The sequence below is a fragment of the Macaca fascicularis genome, chromosome 13, assembly GCF_037993035.2.
Source record: "Macaca fascicularis isolate 582-1 chromosome 13, T2T-MFA8v1.1".
Lineage (NCBI taxonomy): Eukaryota > Metazoa > Chordata > Mammalia > Primates > Cercopithecidae > Macaca > Macaca fascicularis.
The window spans coordinates 94,537,545-94,553,438 of record NC_088387.1 but is presented as its reverse complement, the minus strand read 5'-3'; the positions used below and the strand labels follow the sequence as shown (position 1 = coordinate 94,553,438).

The following is a 15,894-nucleotide window of genomic DNA, read 5'->3' as shown; positions in this document are numbered from 1 at the left end:
TCAACAGCTGCAGTCTGTCACTAAATCTTTGTCATTACTACACTGGGTATCCTGCATACTCTACCCCCATCCCCATGCACACTTTTTTTTTTTTTTTTTTAAGTGCTCAGAGCTATTGCAGTTAAGTGGGAGCTCCAGATAAGTAAGACACCTTCAGAGGTTGGTGGGAAATAGGGCTTTACATCATGGATCCATCTCCTGCTGCTTACATGTTCTCCTTTGCAAGTGACCTTTGTACTGTAGTCATTTCATGGGTGTGAAGTCATGTAGCATGTTGTAGATTACTTGACTAAGGGAGCAGCCTCATCAGGCCCTTAATAGCTCTGTGTGACAGTCAGCATTGTTCTTGTCCATTCAAAAACTGTTGGTCTGAATACCTCTTTCTTATTGTTATATGCTTAGATATTCATTTTGTAGTAATTTTTATTTTGCCAGAGGTTTCTTTGTCAGTGTCGTAGTATTTTTAGATAAAACTTTGGACTCACTGGAATAGATGTGTATAATTATTCTTTCTTCCTAGGACTGAAGGTCAGACTACAGGTGCAGAAAACAAAGCTAAAAAGCTTACATTGCCTCTGTTTGGTGCCATGAAAGGAGGAAGCAAATTCAAATTAAAAACTGGAACAGTAGGGGTAAGTTGTGAGTCAGGGTGTGAAACTTTTAGCCCTTGAGTTATCCCTGAGCTAATTTTTCTCTTTTCTTTTTTGAAACTACAAATGACTCATTCCATAGTAATGTGAGAAAGGGCTGTGGGCTTGGTATGATCACATCTTTCCCAGAACATGGTTCTTGGATTCTTTTTTTTTTTTTTTTTTTTTTGGAGACAGAGTCTCGCTCTGTCACCAGGGTGGAGTGCAGTGGTGTGATCTCGGCTGACTGCAACCTCCACCTCCCGAGTTCAAGCAATTCTCCTGCCTCAGCCTCTCGAGTAGCTGGGACTACAGGCGCGCTGCACCACGCCCAGCTAATTTTTGTATTTTTAGTAGAGATGGGATTTCACCATATTGGCCAGGATGGTCTCAATCTCTTGACCTCGTCATCCACCTGCCTTGGCCTCCCAAAATGCTGGGATTATAGGCGTGAGCCACTGTGCCTGGCTGGTTCATGGATTCTTTTTCTCAGCTTAGGGTTATCAAGAATTGATGAATTAATTTATGCCAATCAATTTGCAAGTAAATGGTTTGTAAATTAGAATACTAGTTTATTAATTTCTCATGAATGTTGCATTTAAGAATTGGTCTCCTGCATTAAATGCTTTTCCCCAGGTGGATAGATATAGTATTCAGACTCACCAACATTTGTTAAGAACATAATGTGTGCACCTGCCTCTGCCATATGATTTTTTTTTCTTCCTTTAATCCTTCCAACACCTTGTGCTGTGTGGGAATTATTACCTCTTACAAATGAGGAAATAGAGTCAGAGAAGTTAAATACCAGATCACACCAGTATTATGTAACTAAGCTGGTAATCAGATCTAGGTCTGTCTCTTGAGCTTTATGATTTCCTTTCTATCCTCCAATATATGTCTGTATGTTTTTGCTTTATCTATATTCCTATTCATGGATTCAGTTTTTAAAAGGTTTTCATTACCCCTAAGAGCTGAACCTTGAGTAGTTTGCTAGGGCCACCATAACAAAATACTAGGGATTGGGCAGCTTAAACAACATCAATTTATTTGCTCACAGTTGCCAGCAGGGTTGGTTTCCTCTAAGGCCTCTCCTCTGCTTACCAATGGCTGCCCCCTTGCTGGCTCTTCAGATGGCCATCCCTCTGTGCACTTGCACCCCTGGTGTCTCTTCTTCTTCTTATAAGGACGCGAGTCATACTGAGTTAGGGCCCCACCTTAACAGTGTTATTTTAATTCAATTTAATTTAATTTACAGTCATATTCTGAGGTACTGAGGGTTGGGACTTCAAACAAGAATTTGGGTGGCAGGGGGCACAATTCGTCCAAAACACCCTGAATTAGGGTATACTGCCCTCTGGTGGCAGAGGTCTGAAGTCCTAGCTATGTATTCTTCTCGTTTGTTTTGAGACACAGTCTCACACTGTCGCCCAGGCTGCAGTGCAGTGGCGATCTCGGCTCACTGCAACCTCCTCCTCCCGGATTCAAGCGATTCTCCCACCTCAGCTTCCCGAGTAGCTGGAATTACAGGCACCCGCTACCACACCCAACTAATTTTTTGTATTTTTTTTTTAGTAGAGACAGGGTTTCACCATGGCCAGGCTGGTCTCGAACTCCTCATCTCGTGATTCACCCACCTTGGCCTCACTATGTATTCTGAATGAGTAATGGTTTACCTAACAAGGAGGCTTTTCAATCTGTTGTGGTGGGGACTTAGGTTTTAAGTAGAAAACTTTTTACTAAAAAGCCCTCCTTAGAGGATGTTAGAACTAAGTCCTATATTTAAAAGATAATATAGGCCGGGCGCGGTGGCTCATACCTGTTATCCCAGCACTTTGGGAGGCTGAGGTGGGCGGATTGCTTGAGCTCACTAGTCGAGACCAGCCTGGGCAACATGGTGAAACCCCGTCTCTACTAAAAATACAAAAATTAGCTGGGCACGGTGGCCCACGTGCCTATAACCCCAGCTACTGAGGAGGCTGAGGTAGGAGAGTCGCTTGAACCGGGGAGGTAAAGGTTGCAGTGAGCTGAGATCACACCACTGCACTCCAGCCTAGGCCACAGAGCAAGACTGTGTCTCAAAAAAAAAAAAAAAAAAAAGATATAACCAAGATACACTTTGGTTCCTTCCCTCTAGTCCATAACCGTGATCAGCTTTTTCTAATAAGTACTTTTATTGAATGGCTTTGATTAGAATATTTAGCTTTATTCTTTGAGAAATGTCTTCCTCCTTTTCTTCAGGATCTGTTTGACTGATTTACATCCCGTTCCCTTGAAATTACTCTAAGTCTAAAATGAAAAAGCAGCACAAATAACTTATTTCTGATTGTCTGATTTATTCCTTAGAAGATTTTGTAATCAATTGAGATTCTTTAGTATCATGAGTTATAACAGGACAGAATTCCTGTAGCTGGCACTCATCTGAAATAACTATTTTAGTTCCCTACAAGCTATTTTCAAGTGTTTGGTATTTGGTAATCTTTGACTCTAGGAAATAATAAAGACACTTGTTTAGGGTCTGTAGAGGGGTAAAATTTCCCCCCCTGCTAGGGGTGAAAGTCCCACCGCTAGCAGACTTCTGTGTAGTTCATCATCCTAAAGAGGGTAAACATTCAACACATTTAGACTGACCTCCTTGAAAAGATTTATCTCTTGTTGTCATTAAGTAGAACTACTTGTTCATGGTTTTGTTTCCCTCTTAGAAGTTACCCCCCAAGCGTCCAGAACTCCCTCCAACTCTAATGAGAATGAAAGATGAGCCTGAAGTAGAAGAGGAGGAGGAAGAGGAAGAGGAAGAAGAGAAAGAAAAGGAGGAGCATGAAAAGAAAAAACTGGAGGATGGAAGCCTCAGTAGGCCACAGCCAGAGATAGAGCCAGAAGCAGCAGTGCAGGAAATGAGGCATCCCACAGATCTCACACATTTTAAAGAAACCCAAACCCATGGTAATATCTTTCTTCTCCTTCCTGTGTTGTTCAGTGGGCAATTACATTGATTGTGGATAGGTTTTAAAAAGCAAGGCCAGTTCTTATCTGTGCATTTGACTTTGTATGTGATATACTGACTCTGTAGTAAGGAAACATACTTTCTTGGTCTTCTTTCTTTGACCGCCAGTCATTATTTGTCCTCATTGCAAATTAAGGGCAGTTATTTCCAATCCATTCCAGAATTACAGAAAATTGAAGGCTATGGAATCTGAAACCATAGCTGCTGTGGAATAATGCTGAGCCGCTGCCACTGTGTGAGTTGGAGGGCAGTGGAATAGGGTAGATGATGGAGCCTGATCAGGTGGTCTCAGGATAAGTCAACCCCTACTCATTTTTTCCTCCATCCCTAAAACAGAGGCCAAAACATAATTGTACCCATTGGACTAAAGTTCTCAAGAAGGATCTTGCTTCATTCATCTTTTTGTGTTTGGAACCTAGCAGAAAACCTGACACATATCCACCTGCCTCAGCAAATAGTTGATGAAAAATGTTGAAAGACAGAATAGATTGATATTCATATAGATATAGATATATACATCAATTCTGTCTTTTCTATATAGAGAGAGTATATATATATATATTCTAATTACAAAGGATTATATGTGCATTTTAGAAACTATAGATCATACATGAAAGTCCAAAGGGAAAAAAAGAAATCCCCACAATCCCACCCCTAAAGATCATTGTTTATCTTCTTAGTATCCTTCATCCCTTGTCAACTGCAGGGGTTATTTTCCTGCTGGTTGGCCAAACTGGTTAGCAAGATAAAGATCTCAGAAAATAAGGAATATGAGGAGAAACAATAAAAACTGGCACTGAATATATGGGAATGCATGCGTGTCTACTTCCAAAACAAACCAGACTTGGCTATGTAAAAATACCAGGCCTGGTACGTAGCCCTTCTCTTGAATCACCTTCATTTGTCTGGGAAACAGAAAAGTTACTGTTTCCTCATCTGTGAGAGGTAAGTATTCTGTATCTGCATTCCCCTTTTCAAAAAGGTGCTTACATGAGCTTAGTCTTTGAGCCATATATTGTGAGGGTGGATATAAACAGTTCAGCAGGAAGGGAGCAATAAGTATAATTTTTTTGTTTAACGGACCAAAGTAAATATGTATGTGTAAAAATAGCTTAGATTTTGAAACTTGGTTTATAAGATTAAATAATTAGTAAATTTGGCCAGGCACAGTGGCTCACGCCTGTAATCCCTGCACTTTGGGAGGCCAAGGCGGGCGGATCACCTGAGGTCAGGAGTTCGAGACCAGGCTCGCCAACATGGTGAGACCCCCCGTCTCAACTAAAAATACAAAAAAAATTAGCTGGGCGTGGTGGTGCATGCCTGTAATCACAGCTACTCGGGAGGGCTCTGAGGCAGGCAGGAGAATTACTTGAAATCAGCAGACACAAGTTGCAGTGAATTGAGATCATACCACCGCACTCCAGCCTGGGTGATAGAGTGAGACTCGGTCTCAGAAACAAAACAAAAAAAATTAAATAATTAGTAAATTTGCAGTGATGAGGGATTACCCCAGCCCTTTTTTCCTGTGGTTTATTTTTATTTTTACTTTAATTTTCACTTTTATTGAGACAGGGTCTTACTCTGTTACCCAGGTTGTAGTACTGTGGTGTGATCTTGGCTCACTATAGCCTTGACCTCCCAAGGCACATACCTGTAGAGAAAATAGAGTCATAGGGTCTCCCTCTGTTGCCCAGGCTGGTCTCAAACTTCTGGCCTCCAGCAGTCCTCTCACCTCAGCCTCCCAAAGTGCTGGGATTATAGGCGTAAGCCACCATGCCCAGCTTATATATTGCTATTTTATAACCTAGTTTTTTTTTTTTCCTATGCCTTAAACTATTCTTTTTAAAATGTGGTTTTGGAGAAGGAGCATGGTGGTTCATCACATGCATATGCCATAATATATTTAGTCAGATCTCAATTATTAAACATGTAGGTTATTTCTTAATTTTTGCTATTACAAACATACATATAATAAATTTTGGGTCCAGGCTGGGTGACTCACACTTGTAATCCCAACATTTTGGGAGGCCATAGTAGGAGAATCACTTGAGCCCAGGAGTTTGAAACCAACCTGGGCAAGATGGTGAAACTCTACAAAAAAAAAAAAGAAAATTGGCTGGGCATGGTGGTACATGCATGTAGTCCTAGCTACTCTAGAGGCTGAGGCAGGAGGATCTCTGTAGCCCAGGAATTCAAGGCAGCAGTGAGCTATGATTGCACCACTGCACTCCAGCTTGGGCAACAGAGAAAAACCCTATTTCTAAAATAATAATACAGTTTGGTGTTCATCTCTGATTTTTAAAAAAATATGTTTTGGGAGTAGAATTTCTAGGCCAAGGAGTATGTACATTTTTGAGGCCTTTGGTAAGTATTGCTAAAAAGTTTCACCTCAACGTTAGTTAGTGTTTTAAGTGAAAAATCGGCAGTCTTCTGTAATATATTTGGAAATATTTATTTAAAACCTTAAAATTAGTTGAAGCTGATGATAATAAAACTGGATGATTATGTACTTAGCTTCTGTTTCTCTTGTTTTTGTTTGTTTGGCTTTCCACCATGAATTAAATAATGACAATATGCTTTGATACTGCTTTTTATAGAAAACATGTCTCAACTTAGTGAGGAAGAACAGAATAAAGATTATCAAGACAGTAGCGAAACCACTTCATTGTGCGAGGGACCCTCAGGCAAGTAGTACAGCAGCCTTCGTTGCTGCTCTGCACACAGGTGGCTGACTGGTTTCATAAGGGAGGGGTTGGCAGCTGACCTGAAGGCAGCACAGAGAATGGTCCTTCAGTTATGCTGCCACTAGGCCCCTGGACAAAGTTGGAATATAAGAGAGGTTTGTATTTGGTGCCATCCCATTTGCCTTTCTTTTACTCCTCTTCTACCTTCTGAGGTTCCCTCTCCCTGCCCCACAAAGCACTTAATGCTTTGATGCTTCCCTCCGGCTGTGCAAAGCTCTCCACAATTTTACATCTCCCAAAGTCAAATATGTACCTATTATGGGAGTGATTCCAAAACTATCTTAAAAGAAATTGTTAAAAGGACTGCTTTACTCTGGTTTTACCTGTCATGGTTAAACTGTGGACTAGTAAAATCAGCTTCATTTTTTTTTTAACTTGTTCACATAATGTGGTTATATTCAAGCTTGTGGAACAGCCTTAGGGTTTAAAAACTAGGGTTATTCATCCAGGAAAAATTTTCTCTTAATGTAGTTTTTACAGTAGTAGAAGGAATTGTTGAGAATTGCATTGTCATGAGCATCTTTTCGTCAATAATTGTAATGTTCTTTTAGGAAGAATTTTTCCTTTTTACTTTACTTATACTGAAAATAGCTTTGGCCAGTTTTTTGTTTGTTTTTTGTTTTTCTTAAATTAGCATCAAAGAATGAATATGAGAAAAGCAGAGATGAATTGAAGAAAAAGAAAGCGCCTGGTCCAGGCAAAGTAAGTATTTCACTTGTCTTGGAGTAAAAATGAATCCCCTTGTCATGGACCACATCCAGAAGAGTGAATCTTTGGAGACTGACTTAACAGAGTTCGCAGCAGCCTTATCCCCTCTCCTAGAAATCTAGATTCTTTGATTTTTATTTTTGAATTTTCTGTTGTCTTTATCACTCTCTTCCCTATAACTGCTCATATACAAGCATCTCTTTTATTAGTTTATGAATCTTTCTTTATATCCTATTATGCCATATAAAGACATTTGAATAACATACTCTTATTTTCCTCCTTTTATTACACAAAAGGTAGGATGTAACGTACTCCACTCTACATCTGTTTTTTGTATGTTTTATTTATTTATTTATTTATTTAAACCACCCATGGAAATTATTTTGTATCAGTATATTGAGAGTTTCTCACCGTATGGAGGACCTTATCTAACCAGTTCCTTATAGAAGGACACTTGGGTTGTTTTTAGTCTTTTATTACAATAATACTATAATGAACAGTCTTGTATATATATAATTTTGTGTGGAAATAGTAAGCTCCCAGAAGTGCCAGGTTGTGTCAGGAGGTCCCCAAGACCACTCACAGGTTAGGTAATTCATAAGAGGACTCAGATCTCAGCGTATGATTGTACTTGCCTCTCTGATATACTACAGCAAAAGAATACCAGGCACCATCAGCAAAGGGAAAGGGAACATGGGGCAAAATATGGTGGAAACCTGGCACAGGCTTCCAAGGATGTCTTCCAGTAGAGTGACACAAGACATGCTTTATTCCCCTAAGAACAAGTTGTGGCAACACTTGTGAAATGTTGCTAACTAGGGAAGCTCATTAGAGACTCAGTGCCCAGGGTTTTTATTGGGGACTGATCGCGTAGGCATTCCCTGCCTGGCATCTACCAAAATTCAGACTTCCAGAAGGAAAGCAGGTGTTCAGCATGAATCATGTTGTTTGCACAAACAGTTTAGGCACAGTAAGTCATTCTTGTCAGTTAGGATGGTAGAAACCTTCCCAAATTCCAGATTCCCAAATGCCAGCCAAGGGCAAACCCTGCAAACAGGTTTTCAAAGGATAGCAGTCAGGTTTGCTCTGTTAACTTTTCTAAACCTTGGCCAAAAGGTAAATGCCAAATTTCCCTCTCTGGGGGCTATACCATTTAGCAGTCATACCTGCAGTGTGTTAACTGCCCCTTTTAAAGAGTGTCACATAACTCACTGGCTGAAAATCAGCTTGTGATGCTTTATGGAAAAAAGGTTCAGAGAAAATATTCCCCCAAGTAGGTTACTTATGTCAAGATCATTAATAGAAACTGTTCTCTCTTAGTTTTTGTTTGCTAACAGGCATAAGGACAATAATTCTTAGAGTTAAAATTATACCTGTATGTAATTTTTCAAAAATAGCTTTTGGGTTACAAGTGGTTCTTTGGTTACATAGATGAATCATATAGTGATGGAGTCTGAAATTTTAGTGCACCTGTCACCCAAGTAGTGTACATTGTACCCAATATGCAATTTTTTATTCCTCATCCCCTTCCCAGCCTCCTTCCTCTGAGTCTCCAAAGTCCATCATACCACTCTGTATGCCTTTGCATACCCATAGCTTAGCTCCCACTTATAAGTGAGAACATATGGTAGTTGGTTTTCCACTCCTAAGTTACTTTACTTAAAATAATGGCCTCTAGCTCCAAGTTGCTGTAAAAAAAATTTATTTTTTATGTTTTTTTGTTTTTTTTTTTTTTGAGACAGGATCTTGCTCTGTCACCTAGGCTGGAGTGCAGTGGTGTGATCATGGCTCACTGCAACCTTCAAGCTCTTGGACTCAAGTGATCCTCCCACCTCAGCCTCCTGAGTAGCTGGGACTACAGTTGTGTGCCACAATGCCCGGCTAATTTTTGTGGGTTTTTGTGTAGAAATACGTCTTGTTTTGTTGCCCGGGCTGGTCTCAAACTCCTAGCTTGCAGTGATCCTGAGATGCTGGCTTTTATTGAATGCTTTTTCTGCATCTATTGAGATGATCATATGGTTTTTGTTTTTAATTCTGTTTCTGTGATGTGTCGTATTTATTGACTTGCATATGTTAAACCATCCCAGCATCCCTAGGATGAAACCCACTTGATCATGGTGTATTGAATAGGGTGTATTATCTTTCTGATATGCTGTTGGATTCAGTTTACTAGTCTTTCATTGAGGATTTTTGCATCTGTGTTCACCAGGGTTATGGGTCTTTAATTTTCTTTTTTATGTTATGTCCTTTCCTAGTTTTTGTATCAGGGCAATATTAGCGTCACAGAATGAGTTAGGGAGGATTCCTTCTTTCTCAATCTTTTGGAATACTTTCAGTAAGATTGGTTCTTCCTTGAATGTCTGGTAGAATCTGACTGTGAATCCATCTGGTCCTGGGCTTTTTTTTGTTGGTGGTGGTAATATATTTTATTACTGACTCAATCTCACTGCTTGTTATTGGTCTGTTCAGGATTTCTGTTTCTTCCTGATTTAATCTAGGAGAGTTGTATGTTTCCAGGAATTTATCCATTTCCACTAGATGTTCTAGTTTGTGTGCATAGAGGTGTTCATAGTAGTCTCAAGTGATCTTTTGTATTTCTGTGGTGTTGGTTGTAATGTCTCCACTTTCATTTCTAATTGAACTAATATAGAATATTCTTTCTTGTCTAATCTAGCTAATGATCTATCAATTTAGTTTATCTTTTCAAAACCCCCCTTTTTTTTTAATTGATCTTTTGCAGTTTCTTTTGTTTCAATTTCATTTAGTTCTGCTCTGATCTTTGTTATTTCTTTTATGCTAGCTTTGGGTTTAATCTGGTTTTTTGTTTTGTTTTGTTTTGTTTTGTTTTGTTTTTTCCGAGACAGAGTCTCATTCTGTTGCCCAGGGAGTGCAGTGGTGCAATCTCAGCTCACTACAACCTCTGCTTCCCGGGTTCAAGCAGTTTTCCTGCCTCAGCCCTCCTGAATAGCTAGGATTACAGGCGGCACCACCAAGCCCAGCTAATTTTTTTATTTTGTTAGAAATGAGATTTCACGATGTTGACCAGGCTTGTCTCAAACTCCTGGACTCAAGCAATCTACCCACACTAGCCTCCCAAAGTGCTGGGATTATAGGCATGAGCCACTGCGCCCAGCCTGGTTTGGTCTGTTCTTGTTCCTCCAGTTCCTTGAGGTGTGACATTAGGTTGTCAATTTGTGATCTTTCAGACTTTCTCTCTCTCTCTCTCTTTTAAATAGAGATGAGGTCTCACTGTGTTATCCAGGCTGGTCTTGAACTCCTGAGCTCAAGCAATCCTCCTGCCTTGGCCTTTCAAAGTGCTGGGGTTATAGGCGTGGATCACAATGCCTGGCTCAAGATTTTTTGATGTAGGCATTTAGCACTATAAATTTTTCCTCTTAGCACTGCTTTTGCTGTATCCCAGAGGTTTTGATAACTTGTGTCACTATTATTTATTTTGAAGAATTTTTAAATTTCCAGTGATTTCATTGTTAACTCAAAAATCATTTAGAAGCAGATTGTTTAATTTCCATGTATTTGTGTAGTTTTGAGGGTTCCTTTTCAAGTTGGTTTCTAGTTTTATTCCACTGTGGTGGAATAAAACTATCATATCATACTTGATATGATTTCTATTTTTTTTTAATTTGAGATTTGTTTTGTGGTCTATCATATGGTCTATCTTGGAGAATATTCCATGCACCGATGAGAAGATTGTATATTCTGCAGTTCTTGAGTAGAATGTTCTGTAACTATGTTAGTCGATTTGTTCTGGAGTGTAGTATAGGTCCAGTGTTTGTTGACTTTCTGCCTTGATGATCTGTTTACTGTTGTCAGTGGAGTGTTTAAGTCTTCCACTATTATTGTGTTGCTGTCTTTCTCTTTTCTTAGATCTGGTAGTAGTTGTTTTATGAATCTGGGAGCTCCAGTTTTAGGTGCATATATATTTAGGATTATAATATCTTCTTGTTGGGTTGATCCTTTTATAATTATATAATGGCCTTCTTTGTCTTTTTTTTAGTGTTGTTGCTTTAAATTCTGTTTTATTTGATATAAGAATAGCTACTCCTGCTTGCATTTGACTTCCATTTCTGTGGAATATCTTTTTCCACCCCTTTACCTTCAGTCTATAAGAAACCTCGCATGTTAAGTGAGTCTCTTGAAGACAGCAGATACTTGGTTTTATTTATTTATTTATTTATTTAATTTATTTTTGAGATGGAATCTCGCTCTGTCGCTCAGGCTGGAGTGCAGTGGTATGACCTCAGCTCACTGTAACCTCCGCCTCCCGGGTTCAAGTGATTCTCCTGCCTCAGCCTCTCAAGTAGCTGGGACTACAGGCACGCACCACCACACTCAGCTAATTTTTGTATTTTTAGTAGAGATGGAGTTTCGCAACATTAGCCAGACTGGTCTCAAGCTCCTGACCTCAGGTGATCCACCCACCTCAGCCTCCCAAAGTGCTGGGATTACAGGTGTGAACTACTGTGCCCAGCCTGTGACTTTTTTTTTAAGTAGAGCATTTAGACCATTTACATTCAATGTTAATATTGAGATGTGAGGTGCTGTTCCAGTCATCATGTTGATTGTTAACTAGATATTTTTCTTCCTTCATTGTATTATTTTTTTATAGGCCCTGTGAGTTTTATGCTTTCAAGAGGTTCTAGTCTGGTGCATGTCAACCTTTTGTTTTAAGATTTAGAACTCCTTTTAGTATTTCTTGTAGGTCTGGTCTGGTAGTGACAAATTCCCTCATCATTTGCTTGTCTGAAAAAGACTTTATTTCTTTTTCATTCATGAAACTTAGTTTTGCTGGATACAAAATTCTTGGCTAACGTTTATTCTGCTTAAGGAGGCTAACAATAGGACCCCAATCCCTTCTGCAGTTGTAAGGTTTCTGGAGAGAAATTCTTGTGAATAAAACAATCCATCTTTTCTTTTTAGCTTCCACCAACACTTTCTTCCAAATATCCTGAAGATGACCCAGACTACTGTGTGTGGGTCCCACCTGAAGGTAGATTGTTTTTACTTTTTTTTCCTCTAAGGTTCATTTATTTATATTTTTGAATAGGTAATATAGATTTAAGGTTCAAAATAAGAAAGTTACAAGAGTATGTAGTGGTAATTTGTACACCATGTTTGGATCCTTATTCAAACAAACAACTCTTTAAAAAAATTATTAGCCAGTCAGATAATTTTGAACACTACCTGGATATTTGATGATACTAAGAAATTGTTGATTTTTTTAAAGTGTGAATGATGTTGAGTTATGTTTTTCGGAAAAAGTCCTTGTCTTCTAGGAATATATACAGAAGTGTTTACAGATGTAATGTTATCTGGGTTTTACCAAGTCAAAAGAAAGGAAAACAATTCTGGCTGTGCCTCAGCTACTCAGTTGTTTTCCTCACAAGACAACCAATTGTTGTTAGTTTCTTATGGATACTTATATATAAAATGCTAAGTACAGAGGAGCATCTGTAGAAAAAAATTCATAAAAGTTAACCTTCTGGATCAAAGGTATAAACATTTTGAAGATAATATAAATTGCATTCTATAGAGATTGTACCAGTTTTATGCTCATACACACACCCTTAAAGCAATGTATGAGATACTTACTTCCTCATATGTTCATCACAGCTTGAGATTTCTAATATATTAGTAACTAATAGAATTTAGTTACTAGAGATGTCTACTTTTTCTATGCTAACAAATGTTAGGGTAGAAGTGAAAAGAAGGCTGTATTTTGAAATTTCATACAAAAAGTAAAATTTCTATCAAAGAATAAACCTTTTTGTCTATTTTACTTTTTGGCCTACTGATACCTGAATATCTTTTCTCTCCTGACTTTGGAAAAGTAAATAATGTATTTATTTTTTTATATTCTGATCTAGGTCAAAGTGGAGATGGCAGAACCCATCTTAATGACAAGTATGGCTATTGATTGCTTCAGAATCCCAAAAGAAGAACTTGTGGACCATGTGACATGGAATATTTGGGATAATGTATCAAAATCAAATAGCCAGAGAAGTTTAGATGATCATTTGTAAGATCTGGTGACTGGCCTTTCCTTCTGTGTTCTTGGCTTCCCAAATTTATCTGCCCATATGATTCTCATGCATTTGATATTTATGTTTAAAAGTGTTTATATATATATGTAAAAAGGGAACCATATGTTTTGAGAATTTGTAAAGTGAGAGACATGATCCTATTAAAATCAGAAGACAAAAATGTTCATAATTTTTTTTTTTTTTTAAGAGGGTCTTACTCTGTCACCTAGGCTGGGGTACAGTGGTGCAATCCTAGCTCACTGTAGCCTTGAACTCCTGGGCTCAAGCAATCTTCCCACCTCAGCCTCCCAAGTACCTGGGACTATAGGCATGTACCACCACCACACCTGGCTAATTATTTTGTTTAAAGTTTTTGGAGAGATGAAGTCTTGTCATGTTGCCCAGGCTGGTCTTGAACTCCTAGCCTCAAGTGATCCTCCTACCTCAACCTCCCAAAGCACTGGGACCTAATTTTTTTTTCTTTTTTTCTGAGATAGGGTCTCACTCTGTTGCCTAGAGTGAGTGTAGTGGCATGATCACAGCTTACTGCAGTCCCAACTTCCCAGGCTCAAGTGATTTTCCTGCCTCAGCCTCCTGAGTAGCTGGGACTACAGGTACATGCCACTGTGCCTGGCTCATTTTTATATTTATAGAGATGGGGTCTCGCCATGTTGCCCAGGCTGGTCTCAAACTCCTGGGCTCAAGCAATCCCGCTCTCCTCAGCCTCCTAAAGTGCTAGGATTACAGGCCACTGCCTCCGGGACCTAATGTTGGGACCTTACGTTGATTAAAGGTCACAGCCTCTTTCATTATGACTTAAGGACTATGCTTTTCCTGAGTAATAGGGTGCTTCTGGTGGTTGGGTTGCAGAACTCACTGATATTGCCTCCTCAAATAACTGTTGAAATATGAGGTTATGCTATGGGTGTGATTCTGGGTGTCCCTGTCATTCTTGGTACTAAAAGTAGGTTCACAGTGGGGGCTTCCTACAACCTTCAACTATAATCGTCCTATCAGGTTTGAGAATAGACCCTGACTTATCAGGACAAAGTTAACTATGGCACCACCTTGTGCATTCAGGCACTAGTGCTGATGAAAACTCAGCCTGCTGAATGTCCAGAACTCTGACCAATCAGTCATTCCTTCTCTTGTGGAAGGGTGCAGATAAGGCCATGGAATGAAAAGCTGCATGTGTTCTGCCCATTGTGGGGCTTCTCACCTCTGCGGAGAGGGGAATAGGAAGAATTTCTCTGGGAACAGGAAGAAATGCAAGAAGATGTCTTATATCCTCCCCTCACCCTCCCCATCATTAGTGCTTCACTTCCATAGAAAGGAAAGCCCAAGAGTGAAGCAAAGTGGAGAGCATTTGGGGTAGGCTGAGGCAGACATAAGCAGCAGGGAGGAAAAATGCTGCCTGAGCTAGAGAGTGAATGAGGCTGATGCTTTCCTAAAATGGATTACACAGTATGCACGGAGGTAGGCAGGAAGCAATAATGAGCAACTTCAGTTATCCTGACAGATGTGGGAAGTCTGGTCTGCTAAAAGTGATAAGTTCTTCATCTCTCAAAAAGGAATGTTGGTATTATGAGAAACTATTATTTTGGACTTCATGTAGACCAACAAGGAAAAACTGGTTGATGATGTAAGAAATGACAGGAATTTGGGTACAGAATGACTATGCCATTTTGGATTAAAACACTGAACAAAAAAGTCTGAGCTAGATCAATGATCTTCAGAGGTGAAACTCTATTCAAACAAAATTGTATGTGGGACCCTAATACTTGAACAAGTAAAAATATATCTGCTGTGGCTGAAGTGAAGGCAAAGGGATTGGAGACACACACACCCCCCCACACACACCACCACACCCCACCCCACTCCTCCCCCTACCCTCACAATGACCCTGAGGAATTGTAGGCAGATGTCTTAAATTCTTCAAGTCTCAGTTCTGTCATATGTGAAGCAGGGACAGTAATGCTTCCTGCTCTTGGAACCTCAGATTGTTCTAAGGATCAAATGAGATAATGTAGGTGAATATAATTTACAGGGTTTTATAGATGTTAATAGTTGTTATTACAAAGGGGGAATAGATCCTAACATCTGGGCCTAACTTTCCTCATCAGTGAAAGAGGAGATAGGATTAGATCAGTGATTCTCAACTGTGGCTACATATTAGAATCACCTGGAGAAATGTAAAATTTTTTAATTGCAATATTTGCTTCCCATCTCAGACAGATTTAATCAGAATCTCTGAGGTGATCCTTTTTTTTTTTTTTCTTGAGGCAGAGTCTCGCTCTGTCACTTAGGCTGGAATACAGTGGTGTTATCACGGCTCACGGCAGCCTCTGCCTCCTGTCCTCAAGCTATCCTCCCACCTTACCCTCTCAAATAACGGGGACTACAGGTACATGCCACCATGCCCAGCTAATTTTTATATTTTTTTATAGAGATGAGGTTTCACTATGTTGCCCAGGTGGTCTCAAACTCCTGGGCTCAAGCAGTCTGCCCACCTCAGCCTCCCAAAGTGCTGGGATGACAGGTGTGAGCCACCGCATCTGGCGAGGTGATCCCTTTCACAAGTACTCCAGGTGACTCTGATGTGGAGCCCATGGTGGGAAACCTCTAGAGCACTGTTTTCTATAACAATCCTTTTCTGTTTAGGGTCAGATATTTTAGGCTTTGCAAGCCATATAGTCTGGTGTAACACTCAACTCCACTGCTTTATGCAGACAGCATTGGCAGTACACAAATGAATGAGTGTGACTGTGTTC

The 15,894-nt window shown here is 39.7% G+C and overlaps 1 protein-coding gene across 1 annotated transcript in view; it reads left to right on the top strand.

Annotated features, from left to right (window-relative positions):
* Positions 1-13,304, top strand: part of SLC4A1AP (solute carrier family 4 member 1 adaptor protein) — a 31,310-nt gene extending 18,006 nt beyond the window's left edge. The window contains exons 9-14 of the mRNA XM_005576246.4: positions 521-632; positions 3,329-3,569; positions 6,228-6,314; positions 7,009-7,076; positions 12,021-12,090; positions 12,968-13,304. Of these exons, the coding sequence (XP_005576303.3) occupies positions 521-632; positions 3,329-3,569; positions 6,228-6,314; positions 7,009-7,076; positions 12,021-12,090; positions 12,968-13,017 (628 nt within the window). The 3' untranslated portion in view covers positions 13,018-13,304. The remainder of the gene's footprint in view (positions 1-520; positions 633-3,328; positions 3,570-6,227; positions 6,315-7,008; positions 7,077-12,020; positions 12,091-12,967) is intronic.
* The last annotated feature ends 2,590 nt before the right edge of the window (positions 13,305-15,894 follow it).